General features: G+C 42.5%; 1 protein-coding gene across 1 annotated transcript in view; it reads right to left on the bottom strand.

The window, feature by feature from the left end:
- ACADSB (acyl-CoA dehydrogenase short/branched chain) overlaps positions 1 to 14,422 on the bottom strand; it is a gene marked incomplete in the record, with an annotated part of 895,069 nt that overhangs the window by 578,145 nt on the left and 302,502 nt on the right. The window contains 1 exon segment of the mRNA XM_044056031.1: positions 8,537 to 8,662. Within this exon segment, the coding sequence (XP_043911966.1) occupies positions 8,537 to 8,662 (126 nt within the window).

Here is a 14,422-nt window from a genome sequence, read left to right on the forward strand (position 1 = left end):
ACCCAGTAGCAGGACATACATTAGCATCAGCCCACCACCCACACCATGGTAGTGTATGCAGGTGCAACCAAACACAACAATTTGTCCCTGCAATAGAGTTGTACACAGGTATGCAGTTCGATAGACAAGGGTGCAACACACAGGTACCTACCTATGTAACATCTGCCACTGTAACTGAGAGTGGGCCCAACACCCTGATTGGCCAGCAGCAACCACTGGGAGTGAAAGGGGGCTGGTGCAGTACACTGAGAATCTGTGCTGCAACTAGGTGGGGAGGATACCTACCAGAGAACAAGCATATGGCAACACCAGGGTTGTGTTAACTGCAAACAGTGACATTATAGCATAGAGGCAGTCAGAGACAGGTGGGGTGCACACAGTTGTATAGGGCCACTGTGGCAGACAGCGCTAGCACACGCAGTACAAGAAAAGGTGTTGTACAGTGAGTAACCCACTATCTGGAAGGGACCTGCTCCAAGGCTGGTTGTATACCCCATTCCCAGCTACCCTCGCTGAGATGGATGCTGAGAGGCCTTCAACAAGTGCTGCTACCATGCTGGAATCTATGTATCTGTAAAGCCCTGGTCTGCTTGGCAACAGATACACCACAGTGCCTAGCCAACGTGGTAAACCAATGCTGGTGGTTGATGGGTACCTCTACCATCTGGAACGTGAAGTACCACCGAAACGGTACTGGGCGTGTATCGAGCGGAGAGTAAAGGCGTGCAGAGGACGTGCCATCACTGTACGCCAGGAGGACGGGGAAGAACTGCTGAAATCACTACCACACCAGCATGGCCCAGATGCAACAATGGCCCCCATGGCTACACTGCGAGCGGAACTGCGGCAGCGGGCGGTAACCGGTACTGAAATGCCAAGCTTGGTAATGCAGTGTGTCCTAGGCACAGCAGATGACAACGTACTACAGGAGATGCCCTGTCGTGCAACACTTCGTCGAAGCATAACCAGGGTACGGCAGCGGGCACGGGCATCCATGACTACACTTCCAGCAACACTTGCAGGTATTGATGTCAGCCAGTATTCACTCCGTAGTGGCAGCTTCATCCTCCGTAGAAGGTCGGATATGGATGGTACAAATTCCTTGGTTCTACTTACTACTGCACAGAATTTGACAGATTTGTGCAGATCTGACATCATTCTTGGCGATGGCACCTTCCCCACACGGGCTGATGTATGTCGCCAGCTGTACATATTACATGGATGTATTGGCACGCCCACCTCAACTAGGATTGTACCCCTGGTGTACTGTCTCATGACACGGAAGTCGGAGTCTGCATACACCACTTTGTGGGAAGTACTGAAGGGTATGGCTGCTGATCAGGAATGGACTTTGTCCCCACAGTATATTATGACCGATTTTGAGAAGGCAGCAATACGTGCCAGCCGGAAGGCATTCCCTAAGAGTATTCTGAAAGGATGCCTATTCCATTTTGCTCAGATCATCTGGCGTCAGATCCAGCATCATCACCTTGTTGCCCTTTATGGCACAGACACTGCATTCTCAACTGCCATCCACAAGCTGATCGCGTTGGCATTCCTACCATTGGAGGATGTTGTTCCTGCATTTTTGGACATTGTGGCTTCCTTACCGGAATGTGCTCAGCCAATTGGTGTTTTTCTGGACCATCATTATGTACGGGGCCGACCACGCAAGTATGCATCCCGCAGTTCATCACAGACACGAATGCCATTGTCGTACCCTTTGCGGTTTTGGAATGTGTCTGATGTCTCAGAAATAGACTTCCCACGGACTAACAACCAGGTGGAGGCATGGCATCGTCGGCTGAAGGTATTACCGGGATGCCCAACTGTACAGCTAGCTGACCTTCTGTGGGTTCTGCAGCAGGAGCAGAACCTGACTGATAACCGACGTGAATCTCTTCTGAGGGGAATGCCTGTAACTCCACGTAGGAAGGCTATTGTAGTAAGGGAGTGTCGCCTAAAGCACATCTTACAGCACAAGTGTGACTACAGTGATGTGCAGGATTTCCTCTGTGCTGTGGCACATTTCTACAAGTTGTGATAATGTTTGCGTTTAGTATGCACCAAGCACTACACACATCACATTACTTATTCAATTAATAAAGGCTTTGCCCACAGAACACAGTTTCCATGGTATCACTTTCATGCCCGCGTGGCATGCTATGCCAGACGCATGTTGCACTAACAGTTGCACATGGTGGCTTCTAAGGGGGTGTACAGTCTATCACTGTGTGGGTTTGTATGTGCCACTTGCGGTTAGGGTGTGGGGGTTTCCTCAATTCTGACGGGGAATTGTCCTCAGTCATTTGTCACTGCAGCTACTTTGTCATCCTGCCATGTGTCCACCTCCTGCCATGTGTCCACCTCCAGCTGTCTCACAGGTGGATGTCGCACCGCCTAGGTGCCTGAACCCGGGTTCAGGTGCCCCTGGAGAATAGTCCTAGCAAAGCCTGTCCTAGGCCTAGAAAAGTAATCTACTTTGTAGTGCTATGCAAAGATATGCAGAGAGGACCAAATTGCTCCTTCTAGAATTCTTCTTGTATCCAACCCTTTCCAAAAAGCTACAGATGAAGCCAAGGCCCTAGCAGAATGAGCCTTGGCCCTGCCTGTAACTGCCTTGTTGTGTGCATCCAAGGTATTGGGAATTATTTCACCCACATTCTTAAATTCTAGAAAGAAGACAGGGAGATGAATATCTTAACTTAAAGAAAACATGGATACCACTTTAGGCATAAATGAAGAATCAATTCTTAAGGAAACCCTGTCTTTGTGGAAAGTGAGATGAGGCTGACCCACCATAAAAGCTTGCAACTCAGATACTCTTCTTCATAGGTTGGACAAATCAGTAACACTGTTCTTGATGTTAACAACCTCAAGTCAGCCAGACGAGCTGGTTCAAGTGGCGCAACAGTTAGTTTTTCCAAGACAAAATTAAGATTCCCAAGGAGGAGCCACCTGTTTTCTAGGAGGCTCGGTACTCAACTCCGCTTTCAAAAACATTTTCACATCAGATTGCACTGACCGAGAGGGGCCACAGGCAAACATGCTGAAATGCACAACAAATGGAGAAGTAAGACAGGCCAGAGTTTAGTAAATCATGCAAACAATGTAGAACCCAGACACTAACCCGAAAAGACTGATGGTTCTTCTCTTAGCACCAACTAGAAAATACTTTCCATTTACTAGTATGCGACTTTCTAGTAGCAGGTTTTCTTGCCACCTTTAATACCTGCTGCACCACCTCAGAGAAAATAAGTGCCTAAAAGGTATTAAGATGTTATCATCTAGGCAGTCACAGCAGCCTGGAGACAGGATGTTTCACACACTCCTTGTCCTGTGGGGGTAGGTCCAATCTGAAAGGAAACTTGCGGTAACTTCCCTTGGTCACTTCCTAAAAAAGGAAAAGTATTTTGTAGAGTCCTTCTGACTCTTCAAAGTGACCCTAGATATCAGTGGAAATGGTGGCAAGCATAAAGAAACATTCTTGTCCAAGGAAAAGAGAATGCATCTGTTTTCTAAGCCTTTTTGCATGGAGTCTTGGAGCAGAATTTTTCTGACAGATTGTTGTGAATGGAGGCAAAAAGATCTAATGAAGAGGTTCCCCACAGCTGGACCAATTCATGGAAGACCTCCTGATTCAGTTTCCATTCATGTGGGTCTATCTTTGCCCTGCTCAGTTTGTCTGCCACAAAATTTTGCCATGACAGGATGTAGGATGCCTTAACAAAGAGATTGGGCTACAGCTATAGCACATGCTACCATGGATAGTCTGGACATAGGGTAAGATCAAGTTATTATGTTTGTTTATGTACCACAATATTGTAGCGCTATCATTTTTAATGGTTCTGAGACACACAGTGGACTGAGAGAGTGGACAGTATTTATTACTGCCAACACCTCTAACACTTGTGTTTTGGCCTTTCTTTCTTTGTCCAAAGACTCTGCACTTTTACTCCCATAGACAGTGCTCTCCATGCAAAGCCTGAGGATTCCACTGTTACAGGTTGTGTTGGAGCTGGAAGGGAGAATGGAAGACCTGGATTCAGGCAAAACTACTCTCTCCACCAAAAAAAAAAAAAAAAAAACTCCATTTTCACACATCTCACAACAGGTATATGGAAAGTCAGGAGAAGTTGATGTTTGGCCCATACTGATTTTAGGCACCAATTAATTTTTCTCATGTTGACCCTGACTAGAGGAATTCAATGCCATGAATCCTAATATCCTGTGTAATTCCCTTACAGAGGCTTTTATGAGTGGAAAAAGCACAGGAACAGTTATAGTTATAAACCTAGATTTTCCTGTGGAAGAAAAGCTATTTGAACTTTGTATCTAGGACACACCACTAGAAAAAAATCATGTGGAAAGGACAAGACTTCTGGGTGTTCTCCCAAAACCCAAGTCAATGCAAGAGATCTTTCATCCAGGTGAAATATTCCTGACATTTAAAAAAGACTGAAAAAGATAAGCAAGTTGACTAAATAAGGAAAAAAATGAAGGCTTGCAGAAGGCTATCACTGAAGACCGACATTTTGTGATTAGCCTTGGAGCAGTCGATAACCCAAAAAGAAATACAGAGAACTGAAAGTGAGAAAGTTGTATGACTGATTTCCACAACTCTTCTTCCACTGGTGCCCAAATATTCTTAAATAAAAAATGTCTTTCTGAGAATATGACAGTTTTCATCATACCTTGAGCTAATAGATGCTGTATGATGGAGGGAAAAGGAGCTTTATCTGATGGATAATGAGAAATCCTCTGAAAAGGAGAGAGAGATTCCCACTACCATCTGTATCACTCTCAGAACCCATTTGTCTGAGACCATTTGTTGCCACAGACATAAATGGAAGGCCAAATTTTGGAGAAGAATTAGGGGCTTGCAAGGGTTGGGGGGATTCCATAAACAGTCATTCAAAATTAGTACCGGTTTCTGAGAGGCTCCCCCTTACTTTTGGTGTTCCTTGCAATTGCTTTTAAAAGTCTGTTTACCAGAAGCTTGCTGTATCTGCTTATTTTGCTTTTTACTAAATGGATCAGAGGTATCTGTAAAACTCCTGTCAAATCTGGAGAAGGCAAGCTGAAAAATCCAAGAAACTCCCTGAATTAGCATCCCTCTCTCATCATACCTTTTAAGGATTTCTGTGGCAGATGGCCGAATTGCAGCCTCTTTATCTAAGAAAAAATTAAAATTTTCATCTTTAACATCTTCAGGAAGGTTTTGTGTAAACAACCAAACAATCCTCCCCACAACAGGTCCAGTAGCAGCAGCTCTGGAAATGGCATCAACTGAATCATAAGCACATTTCAAGGAGTGTTTAGTCACTTGTGACACAGAAGCAATAAGATTATTTTTTCCTCAGAAGAGAGAAAATAAGTTATAATGTTACTCATATTTTCAAAAGAAGCAAGCATAAACTATAACATGTTAGCTTCACAGTTAAGAATACTAAAAGTAAGTGTTGAAGAATACATTTTTCCGCAAATCTTTCAAAGCCCTTCCCAGCCTTACTAGATGGTATGACTAGCATTTACCAGATGTACAACAGCAGCAGGATTTACAAACTAAATTACTGCAGAATGATATATGGGATTAGAAAATAAAAACTTATAAGACTGAAGATCTTTATTCAATCTATTGTTTTCTTTGGAGGCAGCAGACTGGCTATCAGACAAGTTATAGGCTGTAATAAATATATACACCAAAGTTGGAAGAATTTGTGTAGGTTCAGGGAATTCCACTTGCTATAAGCAATAATATTTATTTAATGACAGTGAAGGATCATTATGTTCCCACTGAAACAACTGATTAATTCTGGGCATGGTTTCAGAAAAAGAAAAGGCTTCCAATGGGCTATCAGAACAGAAACACTCCTCAGAATCAGAGACCAGAGAAGAGAAAGCAATCATTGCCCCCTAACAATAATTTCCTTTTCAATGTGCTGAACATCCCTCAGACAATTTCAATACTGAAACAAAGACACGTTAAGCATACAATCTCTGCAGTAGCACATTCTTGGAAAGACAATCAGACAGTTACTGCTGTCATGCTGAAGTTTAAGCAAAGTAGTGCAGCTTACTGAAACAGGGCTAGATTGGACACCGTTAGCAAATAACTCAGTGCAGGATTATTCTAACTTGTTGCTAGATATCTTGCATAATGGATCAAACTACACCCCTGTATCTAGAAATGAAATAAATATTGTATAACAAAGAATAGACTCTTACTTAGAAGACTACGTGTTGGACCAGAGAAGTGAAGTAATCTTGTTATTAAATACCTTGATTTTACCATTTCGGATCCTCAGTGGCATTTTTCTGTATGGTTCTTGGAATATACATTCACTACACAAGTTGATAGTTACTGTACTGCTTCCAGAATACACTTCTAAGAAAAAAATATATGTACATATGTGTGTACGTGTGCAGATATATGCAGAAATTAGAAAATGGGGTGCACAATCAGTGGATGACACGTTATAGAGCTATAAATCGCTTAAGTGTGAATTCACTGCAGCATACAGCTCTAAGTGTACTATACCACTTTACTGTCTGCAGAGGTTAAGCAACAAGCTAAAATACCAGATGCTTAATACAGAGGGTACTACATACTGCTAACCAGCATACAAGGCCAGCAACACCTTTCAGGACTGCATTATAAAGAGAGAGACCATGGCTTTCCCACTTTCCAAAAAGCTCATTTAGTTAATGGGTATGGTATTCACAAGATCTGTGCTACTCTAAATCAGTATAGCAGAGGTTCAATGCAGGCAACACATGTGATTAAAGTCATAATTACCCACTAGAAGAAACCTATAAATTCACTGCTTCACCATACATGTTATGTGTTTAAGAGTGAAGTCAAATATGTCTGTGGCTCTTTAGAATTTTTTTCAAACCAACACCACATACAGCAATTTGGCACTATTAAATAACATGTACAAAAATAACAAATATTCAGGTACAAAGCATCAATGAAGTTGTATTATCTTAACATTTTTCAGTGTATGTAAAAAAATGTTTTACCTATTTTTATTTATTCATTTTAATTTACACATTTGTTGACCAGGTAAGCTCACTGGACAAACTGTCTCTTTTCAAGAGTCACACAGTAGACAAGTGAAGGTAGAAGGAATCAAAACTTGTATCCTGTGCACAGGAAGCACTCATTAACAATTTAGAGCTTTAGCATACCACTCGTGTTTACTATAGACTTAGTAACAATTTGCCTAGACTGTCCAGCAATACAAAAAATTGTATCTTTGTCAAAAATGTGGTAAACATTTGTAAATATTTTGTAAAAAAGAAAAAAGTCTGAATACAGATCTAGTTACACCAGCTAATAAATGCTTATAGAGTTTCTCAGAGTGCATGTCCAAGAACAATAAAACAAGCCACAAGGTAAAACTCATGCAGAAAATTAGAAATCATAGATGATTTGTCATTGTCAACCCACAAAAACAAAATACAAATACTGAACTACATGCTCTTCATTGTGATGTGCACTCAACACATGAGAAAGAGGGGAAAGAGAAGAAGAAATACTTTAGCAGAATATATTTCATAGATACCAAAATTTGTTGAGCAAGACGTCTTGGTTAATTTCAGCCAAGGCCATACACAAACTTACCCTTCCTCTTCCAAGAAATTAAGGAAGAGAAATTAAAGTACAAAATGAGTAGGGCACTTTGCATAATCAATCAAGTAGCACTGGGTATCAAAGACAAGAAGCATGAGCAAACGTAGACCCAGCTTTGCAAAAGATGCCTGAAGAACTGGACAGGAAAGAACTGTAGTACTTAAGCATCACCAAGAGAAGACATAACTCTTTGAAGATGTCTTACTACTACTCAGGGTGTACTAGCATCACCAGCATTAATCTTCTAACCTGCTGGCATAAATACATGTACCCCAACTGGCAAGTAAATGGACTTCCCATTGGGATTGGATGCTACTTCTGAATGAAGCACCTTAGCAGAAGTCTGTCACAAGTTGGTAGTAAGTAACATCTTCTAAAGGTGAGGCAGGGGTACATGAACAAAATCACATGAAAGAAGAAACATCTGCTAGCATTTTTAATCGTTTTGTTTGTACATCAACATCAACACAGTAGCAAAAAATTGCCATTAACTGTTTATTATGTGTATTATGTAATACACAACATCATTTCAAGACCAACTCCCTAACAGCAAATTACGCCCCTCAGCAAGGTGACACTGGAGTTATCGTGGCTTTTACATATGTTACCTCAACCAAACAGTATTCACTAGTGCAATGGATTATTGCCTGGATTTTTTTTTAATTACTAGGCAGACAATTCCAGGAAGCAAGCATTTTTATTACATTGTTAACAAGGTATGAAATTAATACAGATGTCCCTTTGCAGGGATGACCAAAGAACACAGTCTGGTTAAGTGACATAATTACAGTCACACAGTTCACTTCCTCTGCTCCATGATCAGTGTTCTATTTACACTGATGTTCTACAAATTCAGTTTGTTGTTAAACGGCAGAGCTAAGAATAAGAAATGGGTACCTTGACATTCTCAAAAGTGACAGGACATGTTGAAGAAGCTCTGATTCCTAATTTATTTTCTTTTTTTCCTATATGCAGCCCTTCTGTTTCTCTGTCCACAATGAAGCATGTGATGCCTCTGTAACCCTAAAATAAACAGGAAGAATGTTCATCACTGTAAATGAATTTTGCTTAATAATTCTGCTAATAAACTATATCACAGGACATTATGTCAAATCAGCCTGATATGCTAAATAAGAGGAGCACAGTGCAGCTAAAACACTGGGATGCAGATTCAGACAGTGCACTAACACCCCTAATCTGAATGCATAGGTTCATTTACAAATCAGTGTGAATTTACAAAAATGGTATTTGAACAGGATAACAGTACTTTACAAATCTTTTCATACAATTCCCATAAAGCATCAAGCTAACTTGAATATTTAAAATGCCAACAGTACAAGCAAGCCTACAAGCAGCAGAACAAAAGACAAAGCAACTTCAGTTAAACAGTTTTGTGAATCTGATTCATGTTCTAGAAGAAAAGCAAGAATTAGCAGATCCAAATATAAAACAATTTGTCAGGAAAATCTTCTCCTTCTACTTCTTTCAGCTTTTTCTGGTCGGGGTCGCCACAGCGAATCACCTGTCCACTCATGATTGGCAGTACAGTTTTTACAGTGTTGAGTTGCCAGCCTGGCGCCCAACCTTTCACGGAAGGCACACACACGCACGCACGCACTCACGCCTAGGGCCAATTTAGTGTGTCCAATCCACCTACAGCATGTCTTAAATGCTCAGAACTTTAGTGGTTCCCAGCCCAGCTTTTAACACAGGTCAGTATCCATATTTAGCTGTATTACACAGCATGTTCCTAAACAGGAAGTAGCCAAGCACAGATATACTGTGAAAAACAATACTCAATTGTGCTACAGAGAGAGCAGTGAAGTAAACAGCATGTGAACAGGCACATGCAAATGATCATATAATGACATGAAATTGAATGCATGCAGTCTAAGAGATGCAAGTTGTGTGCCATTATAAGAGCAAAAAGTATGCACTTTTGCTGGTGAAGCCACTGTGGAGTCCTGCTGTGATGTGGGTTGCAAGCCCCTCTACCCAGGCTGAAGTTATGTACATTAGTATAAAAATGTCCTTATTACTGGGATACTGGTGGGGGAAAAAGCAACCCTTACAGTTCCCTGAATGACAGCTTTCACTCTGGGGGATCTGGCAGATCTTGCAGTGATCCCATCAACAGGGAACAAATGGATTTTTGTTTTATTTGGAAAATCTTGAAGATTAGCAGGTGCATGGAAAAAACAAAGATGCAAGCAGTGCATCATCTACCAACAACTATAAATGAGCAGCAGGTGACAGACAGTTTCCAAGTGGAAAGAGATACTACATGGCCTTTGGCTAATACATATTACCAAGAAAGAGAATTGTGAGGAATGTGTAGACTTCCTATACTGGTGGAAACTAATGCATGTATCACTTGCTATATTAGCATGAAAAACATTCCACAGACAGAGAGGGGCCACAGGCATCAGTCTGCAGAATACTCAATAGATTCCTTGATACTCTACTTCTGTATGTGGATGTGCATATCTATTTCCCCAACACACTAGTGGACAGACATACCAAAATGTGTAGCTTCTATGACATCATCAGGTTCCTAAACGTACTAGGTGCAGTAGACTGCATACATGGCAATAGAGGTCCCCAAATTATGTACATAGAATGCATTACATCAACAAGAAGGGCAACCACTCTATCATCTCTGCTATTTAGGGTGTAATGTTGAGGTGCTGAGAAAAAATGTGTCTGCACAGCACCCTGGCTGTGCCTGTGACTGCCATGCTTCCTGCACAGTGAAATTTCACAAAGTCACCTACTTGATAAATGCAGGCACTGTGTTAATCAGATATATAAAGACCCTCAGACAATATGCATAAACCTCCCTCCCTCCCTCGGTATGGTCTCACTGCTTCAGATAATGACAGTCTCAATGGAGCCCTGGTTAATGATGCTCACAGAGAAACACACAGAATGGTTGAAGTGTAGTATAACACTGCAATGCACCAGAAGCAATGGTGAGAGCATGATTGGCTTGCTGTACATTCTTTTCAACTGCCGCAAGAACACTGGAACATGCTCCAGCCATAGTCTGCAAGCTGTTTGTATCAATCTGCATGCTACATAAAGTACAGTTTTGTACCTACCATAAATGTAGATGTCCGATAGACATGCAACTGCAGTCATAACATGTGGGTTGTCCTGCCTCAGGCAGCCCTCAGTCGGCCGGATTCCAAAGTCTGGGTCCGACGTCGGCTGATGTCGCATTTCTCTCCGACGTCATTTTCTTCAGTGTTTCTTGTCCCAGATGCCAGGTGCCCTCCAAGGAAGGCTGTAATCAAATTGGAAGACAAAAACAGGATTCCAAACAAATACATGAGCAATAAAACAAATACACCATAACAGATATCCCCAGCTAAGAGTAAGGGGGATAGGAGTGGACCCTAAGCATAGAGGGGTATGGAGGGAGGGAAAACCCGACTGCAGTTGCATGTCTATCGGACATCTACATTTATGGTAGGTACAAAACTGTACTATGTCCTTCAAGAATGCAACTGCAGTCATAACATGTGGGTAGAATACCATAGCTTAGCTGGGGAGGAGGTATGCTCTAGGAAATAGATGGTGTGGCAATCAAACCCTGCAGGACTGCCAAGCAAAGCCTGCTCTGGATCTGGAATATAGAGGGAGATTGTAGTGTTTTGAGAATGTATGCACGGAGCTCCATGTAGCAGCTTCTAGAATGTCTTTTGTAGGCACCCTCTTAAAAATGCTGTAGAGGTGGCTGTAGCTCTGGTGGAATGTGGTCTGACATAGGCTGGAACAGTCTTTCCATGAAAGGAATAACAGAATCTGATGCAATGTCCAATCCATTTAGAAATAGTCTGTTTTGAAATTGCTTTTCCTTGGACTGCAGGGGCGTAAGCTACGAAAAGCTGTTCAGACTTCCTACTGGCCTTGGTTCTGTCCAGGTAGTATCGAAGTTGTCTATGAGTGTCCAAGGTATGCAAAAGTCTTTCCCCCTTATTCTCAGGATTGGGGAAGAAAGCAGGCAGATGAATGGCTTGATTTAGAGAAACCCTAGATACCACCTTTGGCATAAAGGTAGGGTTGGTCCTTAATGAATCCCTGTCTCTGTGGAAAATAATAAAGGGTGGTATTGCCATTAGGGCCTGTAGCTCAGAAACCCTTCTTGCTGAGGTAATTGCCAACAGGAAGGCTGTTTTCCATGAGAGAAATTGCAAGTCAACTGAAGCTGCTGGCTCAAAAGGAGGTAGAGTCAGTTTTTCTAAGACAAAATTGAGGTCCCAGGCTGGCACTGGGGCCTTTCTCGGTGGCTTAATGTTCTTGATTCCCCTGAGGAATTGTCTTAGTAAGGGGTGAGAGAAAACAGGAGGATCAGTGTTGTACCTAGCTGAAATAGCAGATGCATGTATCTTTATTGAAGAATATGAGTGGCCGCTCTGTAACATATCTGCCAAATATTCCAAGATAAGTGGGATATTCAGTAATGATGCATCATGTCTTTTGCTGGTATTCCAATTGCTGAATCTTTTCCACTTTGCTAAGTAGACCTTTCTGGTGGATGGTCTTCGAGCCTCTATTAGTATCCGCTGAACTTCCTTGGAGAGGGATAAGCTGAAGTTATTTATGGGATCTCCCAGGCTGTTAGCTGCAGTGTCTGAAGGTTTGGATGCAGTGTTTCGAAATTGTGTTGAGTCAAAAGTAGAGGCCACTGAGGGAGGGCCCACCTCCTGGTGTGGCATATGCTCCGTAGTAGTGGGTACCAGTGTTGTCTTGGCCAATCCGGAGCTATTATGATTCCCTTGGGCTTCTCTGCTTTGATCTTTAGTAATACTGAGGTCATCAGTGGCAGAGGTGGAAATGCATAGATTGCTAGGAAGTTCCAGTTGAATGAAAGGGCATCTATTTTCCAAGCCTTTGGATGGTATGTCCTTGTGCAAAATTTTGGTAGAAGATGATTGAGGTGAGAGGCAAATAGGTCCACTTCTGGCTTGCCCCATGTCGAAGTGAGTTGACTGAAGGCCTTCGGATGTAACCTCCACTCGTGTGGATCTGTGAAATTCCTGCTTAGGCTGTCCGCCAACACATTGTCTTTTCCTGGAACAAACTGGGATTGTAACTGGATGTTTAGACTCAGTGATTTCTCCCAAAGCTGCATTGTCAGTCTGCAAAGGGGTAAGAGTGGGTGCCCCCCTGCTTGTTTATGTACCACATCACCGTGGTGTTGTCTGTCCGTATCAATAAGTGGCCTTGCTGGAGTTGGTTTTGAAAAGCCTCGATAGCATGCATTACTGCCAGCATCTCCTTTTGGTTTATATGCAGATGTGTTTCCTTTGGAGACCATTGTCCTTGTATACACCTGCCTTCCATGTTTGCCCCCCCCATCCAAGGTCTGAGGCGTCTGTAGTCATGGTCTGTGTTATCTGTGGTTTTTTGAATGACATACCTGTGTTTTCCTGGCTCACAGAGGCCCACCATAGGAATTCCTTTTGTAGGCATGGAATGAGTGGTATGATTTGCCTCCAAGTTGTTGCTGTGTTGAGACCAAATGCTTTTTAGGTACCATTGAAGCTTTCTCATGTGTAGTTTTGCTAATGGAACCAGTAGAATGCAAGATGCCATGTAACCCAGGGCCTGTAGGAATCTCCTTGCAGTCATCTGGGTGAGTTTTGCTAAACCTTTGAAGTATTGAGTTAACTTCTCTTGCTTGTCTTCTGTCAGGTAAGCCATCTGAGAGGCTGTGTCTAGTTTGGCTCCTAAGAAGATTATTTGCTGGGATGGCTGCAGTCTTGACTTTTGGAAGTTGACTGTGTATCCCAGAGCTTGAAGTAATCGTATGACATAATCCAGGTTTTTTGTCAACATCAGTTTGTCGTCCGCTTGTATAAGGCAGTCGTCCAGGTACAGGTAGATTTGTATACCCTGGAGCCTGCAATGAGCAATTACTGAAGCCAGGCATTTTGTAAACACTCTGGGCGCAGTAGATAAGCCAAATGGCAATGCTGAGAATTGATAATGCTCTGGCCCTGCAAGAAATCTGAGGTATCTTCTGCAGCTGTGTCTGATAGGGACATGCAGGTATGCCTCCTTGAGGTCCAGAGTAATCAGCCACGACTCCTTGCCCAGCATGGGAAGAAGTTGCTGTAGAGTCAGCATTTTGAACTTTGGTACTATGAGAAAGGTGTTTAATGCGGACAAGTCCAGTATTGGTCTCCATTGAGATTCTTTTCTTGGAACAAGGAACAGTCTTGAGTAAAACCCCTGCTCTTGTTCTTTTGTGGAACTCTTTCTATTGCTTTCATTCGAGTCAGCAGAGTGATTTGTTTGATAGCCTCTGCCCTTTGATGTTGTGGTAGATTTGGCATGCCTTGCTTTCTTGGTAAGGTATGAAAATGAAACCTGTACCCTCGGTCTATAATGTCCAAAATCCATTTGTCCTTTGTCAGTCTGTGCCAGTTTTTTGCAAACAGAGATAATTTTCCGCCCAAGGGAGCTTCTAGTTGTTCCCTGGTAGGCGGTAGTAGAGGAAAGTCATTGAGTTTGTGGTTGTTGGGCAGGTGAAACCCCTGCATCACTTCTTTGGTTTCCTGGCTGCCATTGTCGTCCCCTGTAAGGGCCTCTTCCTCGGCCACGTCTGTTCTTACCCCTTTGAAACTTTTCTGGATTAGGAAAGGACCAGTTTTTTGAAGGCCAATTCCTACTGAATCTGGGGGGTTGAACCTGGAGGAAATCCTTCACAGTTTGAACTGATTTTGCTTTTTCTTCGATGGTCTTTAACACTTCCTTAGCATTTGCACCAAAAAG

This window comes from Protopterus annectens, chromosome 14.part0 (assembly GCF_019279795.1).
Source record: "Protopterus annectens isolate FY-2018-M chromosome 14.part0, PAN1.0, whole genome shotgun sequence".
NCBI lineage: Eukaryota > Metazoa > Chordata > Ceratodontiformes > Protopteridae > Protopterus > Protopterus annectens.